At 35.3% G+C, this 8,408-nt stretch overlaps 1 protein-coding gene and 1 long non-coding RNA gene across 2 annotated transcripts in view; one reads left to right on the top strand and one right to left on the bottom strand.

Annotated features, from left to right (window-relative positions):
* HIF1A (hypoxia inducible factor 1 subunit alpha) overlaps window positions 1-8,408 on the bottom strand; it is a 43,229-nt gene that overhangs the window by 2,881 nt on the left and 31,940 nt on the right. The window contains exons 7-12 of the mRNA XM_007109893.4: window positions 8,134-8,240; window positions 6,601-6,748; window positions 4,604-4,824; window positions 3,716-4,002; window positions 2,131-2,253; window positions 1,597-2,018 (exon numbers count right to left, since the gene is read on the bottom strand). Coding sequence (XP_007109955.2) covers window positions 1,597-2,018; window positions 2,131-2,253; window positions 3,716-4,002; window positions 4,604-4,824; window positions 6,601-6,748; window positions 8,134-8,240 — 1,308 coding nt within the window. The remainder of the gene's footprint in view (window positions 1-1,596; window positions 2,019-2,130; window positions 2,254-3,715; window positions 4,003-4,603; window positions 4,825-6,600; window positions 6,749-8,133; window positions 8,241-8,408) is intronic.
* LOC129392560 (uncharacterized) overlaps window positions 1-8,408 on the top strand; it is a 27,620-nt gene that overhangs the window by 7,761 nt on the left and 11,451 nt on the right. The gene's annotated exons all lie outside the window — the stretch shown is intronic.

Genomic DNA, 8,408 nt, shown 5'->3' with positions numbered 1-8,408 from the left:
AGCCTGCGCGTCCAGAGCCTGTGCTCCGCAACGGGAGAGGCCACAACAGTGAGAGGCCCCGCGTACCGCAAAAAAAAAAAAAAAAAAAAAAAAAAAAAATTCTATGAAACCGTCAATATATAGACAGGCAGATTTTTAAATTTTTATATAAATGTTATCTTTATTAAGCGTAACTCAGTCTATCATGTAAATGTCATCTTAGTAGTAGTACTTTTAATGGTTTATTTTTAATCTTTGCCCTAAAAGCTGCAAACTGTCTGGTTTACTGTAGCACTTTAATTTTGCAAATTACCTAGAAAGGTAGTAAAGAAAAAGCCTCCATATAGTTCTGAAAGGTTAAGTTCATAAAGTGTTTAGTGCATACTATATTGGAACTAATGTAAAAAAAATTGCTAAAGTGACTAGATGTTTGTTGGACTTTGACAAGTACATAGTTATTCAGAAAACGAAATATCCCATGGTTCTCTGTAGCTGTAACTGAAAATTACAGATCACTGCCAATTCTATTGCTATGTTCCTTCTTCTTTCCATCCAATAACCATTTATTGAAGCAAGTGCTACATGTTAGGTACTGAGTTAAGTATTAGTAACAAAGAAATGTCGGAGGCACTGTCACTGCCCAGAGGAGCTCTAAAGTCGGTTGGTGATAATAGTAAAACAATAATGTTAAATACTTCTTTGTTAATCTAAAGCCCTAAGATCTTTTCCTAGCTCTGGGAAAAGGCCTCTCCTAGCATTCTAGGTCAAAGCAGTGATGCAGGGCAGGAGAAAAAAGCCATAAGCTCTGGCTATGGCAGTGCTTTTTCCTATTGCTATTGATATCTGACTCAGTCTAGGCACTGTAGAGGAATCATTCCTCTCCACACACTGCTCCACCGACTTGTTTCCTCTGACTACAGCCTCAAATTTTAAATGTGTCAAATCCTATTACAAATTATACACAAAAATTATAACTTAAAATCTGGATAGTGTCCATGTTTGCTCAAACTAGCTCCATAGAAGCAATGCCATGCATGCTTAGATTCCTGTTATAGCTTTTAAAAACCTATTTAACCTATGATATAGCTAGTGTTCTATAAATAAAAAGGAAAAATAAAAGCAATTATAACTATACATAAAATTTTAAAAAATGCTTATAAATATCTATATTGAATACTGAGGACTGAAGACCATCAAGTTCAATTTGGATTGGAGAACTGGAAATACCCTTAAGTTGGAAAGGCTTTTTTTCAGGTAAGCTTAAAAAGAGCTCCAAGCTATGGAGGCAAGTAAGGATAGTTAACGAGTCTGATTTAAGCAATTACAAGAAACTGGGCCAATTTTTGTATATTTACAGAACTTACTGGCTGGATTTTATTTTTAGAGGTATTAGAACACCCTTCTACTCCTACATTTAGATAAGTGATATGACTATAAAGTAATACACAAGCTAATTTAGATTTTTTGAGTGCTTGTTTTAAGTTCAGAATTTGTACGTCAATTTTATGTTCCTTAAAGCATATATATCAGAAAGTTTGCTACATTTAGAAATAATTTACCATCATATATGTTTCCTCAAAAATAACAAACTATAACTTTAATGTTACATATAAATACCTTTGACTCAAAGCGACAGATAACACATTAGGGCTTCTTGGATGAGATTTTTCTGTCTGTTCTATGACTCCTTTTCCTGCTCTGTTTGGTGAGGCTGTCCGACTTCCAGTGTCACTATATGGTGATGTTGTGGCACAAGTAGTTTCTTTAGGTACGTGGGGAGGAGATGGAAATGCAATCAATATTTTAATGTCTTCCATACCATCTTTTGTCACTGTTTTTAATTCATCAGTGGTGGCTGTGGTAGCGTTGGTGGTTATAGGAGGTTCCTGCATTTGAGTCGGCTGGAATACTGTAATTGTGCTCGCACTTTGAGTAGTAGAACTGCTTTCCAATGGTGACAACTGGTCGAAGGAACGTAACTGGAAGTCATCATCCATTGGGATATAAGGAGCTAACATCTCCAAGTCTAAATCAGTGTCCTTTAAAACAACAAATACATGAGTTTTTACAATGGCCACACCATGTAAAAGAAAAACAAGTTAAACCCAAAGCCAGTTGTGAATAATATATATAATAAACAAGTTCATATACCTGAGTGGAAAATGGATTCTTTGCTTCTGTGTCTTCAGCAAAAAGTTTCTCTACCAATTCCAACTTGAATTCATTGACCATATCACTATCCACATCAAAACAATATTCACTGGGGCTGTTAGGCTGTAAAAAGAATTAATATATTTACTTTTCCCTGAAGAAGCTTACATAAACGTTTTGCTAGTTGTTAGAATGTGCAAACCTAACCTCAGAATACACAACAAAGTCTGTCTCTTCTATCAAATTTTATCTAACTAGTGAGAAATGAGATTTTTGAGCTTACACTTATAATTCTGTCAATACATCCATTTCTAACTGTATGTAATATAACAGCATTTATAAGATTAAAAGATTGCATTTATCTGCTTATTCTAAAGAATAAAACTCACCTAATAATTCAACTCCCATATGGTACCTAACTGGCCAATAACCAGATGATATACTCACTGGAATCTAGCTGTGTACTGAGAGGCCATACTGCTGTGGTGATCTACCTAAAAATCTCACAGCTACTCTGGGGGGCAGGCGAGCATAGGGCTGGAGACTTAAGTTCTTTACTTGTATTCACCTTAATGAATGCAGTACTAGTTTAGTTTTCAGCAAGAATTCTAACCAAAAAACTATAGCTATGTATTCTAAGCATAAATTTTTGCTTCCCTCATCTTAACACTTCTGTTAGATTTTTTATGGATTAAAAACAAAATGACTCGAACATTTTTGTGCTAGGCAAACTGAGCAACCAGAGAATATAGGATATATTCTCTAGAAGGCTATGAGATGTCAAATCTCCTACTTTTAGCTTGCCAGTTTGAGTCAGTAAATATTTAATGTAAAATAATATACCACTTTTTTTAGGCTTATTTGAGTGTCATTTATCAAGTCATAATATTCAAATCTGAGCTGCCATACTCATGAGCATGTTTTTAGACATAGGAAGCTCTGAGATCAAATCATTCTAGATTGAGAAATAGAGCCCTTTATGATACCTTCAGTCTTGGCCCAGCCTAGCCCTTAAAGACTATTTTTATTCTGTTTATAGGAAAACTAATATCAAGACAGAACTTGAATTAAAAAGTTACTAAGTATTTTTTCTGGGTAAGACTTGGTATTTTCATGTTACCCTTATCCAGAATGTCAAAATAGTGATGGAAATTGTACTAAATTGGGCAAAGAGCTTAGAGTCCTTTCCCTTTTAAGCCTTGCTAATAATAAGCCCTTTGCCACTGGATAATTCTCCAACTCAAAGGGTAATATGAATGGGCTTAGATCAATCACAGGCACACAGTATTGTTCTCTGTGGATGTCTAAGTTCAAAACTTTTTTTGTCCCACTGATATAAATACACAGAGGAGCAACATATGTTTTACCTTTTGCCTTATGTTAAGGCAGCTCATTCCCATGTTCCTGACTGTCTTTGAGCCTAAAACATGGACTGAGGTCTAAGTCAGGCATATCTTTTGTAGTAATTTTAAAAGTGCTAAAATTCATAGAAACAAAACTATGACATGTGGTTCAAATTTACATATATATCCCTAAACATTAAAATCTGTAAGTTATCCTTTTCTTGTTATATCATGACACCTACCTCAGGTGAACTTTGTCTGGTGCTTCCATCAGAAGGACTAGCTGGCTGATCTTGAATCTGGGGCATGGTGAAAGAAAGTTCCAGTGACTCTGGATTTGGTTCTAACTTTAATGCAACTTCCTGATTGAGTGCAGGGTCAGCACTACTTCTAAGTGGCTTTGGAGTTTCAGAGGCAGGTAATGGAGACATTGCCAAATTTATATTCTGTAATTTCTCATTGGATGAGGGGAGCATTACATCATTATACAATGGAACTTCCTCAAGTTGTTGGTCATCAGTTTCTGTGTCTGTAGGGGAAAAAATTAGTCAATTTAAAGACTATCTAGATTTCAACATATACAGAAATGTATGCCCCCTTTTACAAAAGGTTTATCTAGTTCACTCAAGTAACAAAAATGTTACCAAATTTTACTTAATCTGAAAGTCTGTAGATATTATGGTATAACCATAAGTCTGAGTTATCTTTCCAATCCACTACTGACAACTTCTATAATCTATATAGCATAAAAACCCCTTCAATTCCAACCTTTTCATACCTTTTATTCATTAAAATTTAACCTAGTTTGAAATTAAAGTTTTCTTTTTCAATGTTTGATATTCTGGTATGACTGCTTATTTATCCTTTAATGCAACTTATGCCTACTGCAGTGTAACTGCTAACTTGTGAAAAAATATGACAGTAGGCTATAGAAATAGCAGAGCTTATTAAAAGTGAACAATTAAAAGTGGGAAGAAGAAATACCTTAAAAACACTTTGAAGCACAATTTCCAACAATGTGCAAAAGCAGGAATGCTGAGAAATTATAGGGGCAAAGACCACAATGTCCAAATGATTACCAACAAAAAATGTTAAAGTTTAGGCAATTAACAAAATAACTAAAGACCCACCATTGCTGCCAAAATCTAAAGATATGATTGTGTCTCCAGCAGCTGGGGCCAGCAAAGTTAAAGCATCAGGTTCCTTCTTAAGTTTATCAAAGAGACTACTTGTATCTTCTGATTCAACTTTGGTGAATAGCTGAGTCATTTTCATGTCTGAAGATTCAACTGGTTTGAGGACACATTCTGTTTGTTGAAGGGAGAAAATCAAGTCGTGCTGAATAATACCACTGTCAAAAAAGAGAGATTAGTAATTCTTAAATGAGCACTTGACACAATGTGGGGGGAAAAGGACTCTGAAATGGTCTTGTCTCTCAAAAAAATTCAAAATTCTGTTTTATGGAAAGAAACATTTTAAGATGCCTTAAAACATCTCTCAAGCCTACCTGGTCACATTCAGGGTTTAAAATACCAATATGAAATAAAGACCTATTAAAATTCACAATACAAGATAATTCAAGTATTTGACTAATTTCAATTAAGAAACTTCAGCTATTCCTTTGAGAAGATTGTTGGTGACAAAGAAATCTAACAGTCAAGTACATGTAGGACAATAAACAGATCTTTTGTGCCCACGTGTAAGGATATTGGCACAGAAGAACTCTCTGACATTCATATATGAAGCATGACCTAAGGATGGCTCTAGAATATAAAGATATATAAATGACGAAGGTCCTTCTAAGAGGGGCACTGTTTTTTCCTTGGTGGTAAGAAAATGATCTGGTGATACCACCTACAGGGTAGAGTTGAAGAGAGATGATGAACAACAACTCCATCTTCATGTTTGGCTTAATTTTATTGCTCCTTTAATCAACAAACATTAAGTGTTTACTATGTGAAATGAACTGAGGATACAAAGTTTAAAATATCTAACCCTTGCCCTCAGGAAGTTTAAAACCCATTGTGAAAGTATGTGTGCAAACAACTGAAATACAAAGTGATAGGTGCTAAAATGGAGAAGGTTTGTGTCACAGAGGCCAGTAAGCTGAAACTTGGACTCAGGTAGGATTTGTTAGGCAGACTAGGATAGGGGAAAAGAAGGACATTCCAAGTGGGTGATTCTTATATAATGGGAAGGTCACAAAAGAACTCTTTTGCCTAATTTTAAAACATTAAAGGATGGTGTCAGAAGTGGCAAAAATAAAAATCAAATGATGAAAGTCTTCCTAAGAGAGGTGGCCACAGATTTTAGAAAGAAGGCTAAATCTACAAAAGCATGGGAGTACAGAAAATAATGACAAATTATGCTACGCAAGTAGGCAAGGGTTTATCTTGGGGGTGATAAAGGGATCTTTAAAACAACTCTAAGGAAAATGAGATGATCAGATATCCATGCAAGAAAACTCAGCGTGGTGGTAATGCAGAAGATGGACTAGAAGTGGGCAATTGCTTACTCAAATAGATCAAATGAAAGATTAGTTTATGATATCCATAATATTCACAAGCCAGTCAACTAAGAGAAGAGTTCATGAATACACACAAGCCATGTGTCACACATACAGCCTTTTACAGTAATTTCACATAGAATTTCACTTAATCCTCATCTTAACCTTTTGAGGCAAGTATTCCTAAATGGATTAAATTCAGAGAAATGAGGAGACTTCCCCAAGTCATGGAGCTAATGAGGGACAGAGGTATGATACAAACCTAACTATTACAGGGCCAGAATTCTTCTTATAAAAATAACATAGCTGCCTTGAGATAGTTTATGCTGATAGCTGTATGACTAGAACAAACTAATCCATAGGAGATCTGGTATTTTTTTCACGGTCTTTTAAAAAATGGGAATAAAAAAGGATGGGAATGAATAGCTACTGATGGTAATTAGTGGAATCACTAAAATAGCTGGCCTAGAAACTCAGGTCAGAGTACTGAAAACCATAATTAGGTAGAAATGTGAAAATAAAATAAAATTCAGTGAACATTTATAATCTTTCTATAAAAGAAAAGAGAGTATTCAAAGACTTACTACATGCTCCCCCCAAATATTTATTTTCAAAGCTTACCTCACAACATAATTTACACATACAATGCACTGTGGTTGAGAGTTCTTAGTGTTATATATGACAGTTGCTTGAGTTTCAACCCAGACATAGCCACCTCTTTTGGCAAGCATCCTGTACTGTCCTGTGGTGACTTGTCCTTTAGTAAACACTAGGAGTGAAGAGGAAAAGAGTCATGTAGAGAAAATAACTTTGAATTTTTAATCGAATGAACAGATGCTGAATGTTGATCATTGTTTTAGAAAAAAGGAGAAATGTTTATTTTAATAGAATCAGTTTTAACTGTTTAAATTGAGAGACAGAGAAAACACCCCAGGATAGCTGAAAATGTACCTATTTCATTCTTCTAATCCCCCAAATAAACTTTCCTGCCAGCCTTCACTTTAAATAAGATGAAAGCCAGGAATGAGGGACAGCAGTGACTAAAATTCCTTTAACTACTTACATGTTGAAAGTATCAGAAATATTAGAGAATGAATAACCCTGATTCCACAGAGAACATTCAACAAAGTGGCACTGCTCTCACTTCCTTAAATTCCTGCTGTAGTTTCCAGAGAACCAAAGATGCTTCAAATAGATGTGCTAGCATATTTGAATCTCAGTTGATATCATGCCGAAGTCTTCTGGCAATTTAGGCAATCTTAATTATTGATTTGGGAGAAAGTAGTAGATAAATAGTAACGATGATATCATCATGAGTATTGGGACCCTGACTGTGGACTCAGGCCCATTTTGCAATTCAAGGCTAATCATGCTAACTCAGTGACATTCAGACATTCCCCAATCACACTGGGAAGTCATGTTTAGGTACAGATTAAACAGGCAAGTGAGAAATTCCAAAGTTTTACTTATCATGGGATCCTCAAATAACATTCATATGAGTAAAACTGAGCATTATGTCTTACATCAAGTGTACCTGTTTCCACTAACTAGTGCATGATATTGATCATATTCGCATTCATTGATTCACTGAACAGTTATTTTCTCAGTGCGTTCTTTGTGCTAACTGTTCTGAATACTTAGGTATGAATTCTGAAAATGATGCTATATTCTATGATACATATCTTTAGTTTTTGTAAAATGCCAGGGTAGTTTTATATATCATTAAATGATTCTGCTTTAACTGGTATTGGTTATAATAAATACAAAACAGATTTAATGACCCAGATCACTTATGAAGAGGTTTATTAAAATGTGTGGTCTAGGGCTTCCCTGGTGGCAGTGGTTGAGAATCTGCCTGCCGATGCAGAGGACACGGGTTCGTGCCCCGGTCCGGGAAGATCCCACATGCCGCGGAGCGGCTGGGCCCGTGAGCCATGGCCACTGAGCCTGTGCGTCCGAAGCCTGTGCTCCGCGACGGGAGAGGCCACAACAGTGAGAGGCCCGTGTACCGCAAAAAAATAAAATAAAATAAAATAAAATAAAATAAAATAAAATGTGTGGTCTAGGAAGACTGGTTAATTTTAACCAAAAATTAGATATATAACCAAACAGTAGAAATTGCAAGAGTTAAATAATTAGAATATCTATACTTACTATCATGATGAGTTTTGGTCAGATGATCAGAGTCCAAAGCATGATAATATTCATAAATTGAGCGGCCCAAAAGTTCTTCTGGCTCATATCCCATCAATTCTGTAATTCTGTTAAATAAAAAATGTAAGTAAGAATAAAAATGACAGAAACTAACTAATGAAGAACATTTTGCTTCTCCAGAGTAACTGATATGCCTTAATCTTATGGACAATTGAATTTTCAAAAATAAAGAGCATTCTTCTTCTTCTTTTTTTTTTTTTTGCGTTACACAGGCC

This window comes from Physeter macrocephalus, chromosome 11 (assembly GCF_002837175.3).
Source record: "Physeter macrocephalus isolate SW-GA chromosome 11, ASM283717v5, whole genome shotgun sequence".
Classification (NCBI taxonomy): domain Eukaryota; kingdom Metazoa; phylum Chordata; class Mammalia; order Artiodactyla; family Physeteridae; genus Physeter; species Physeter macrocephalus.
This window is presented reverse-complemented; position numbering and strand designations above follow the sequence as displayed.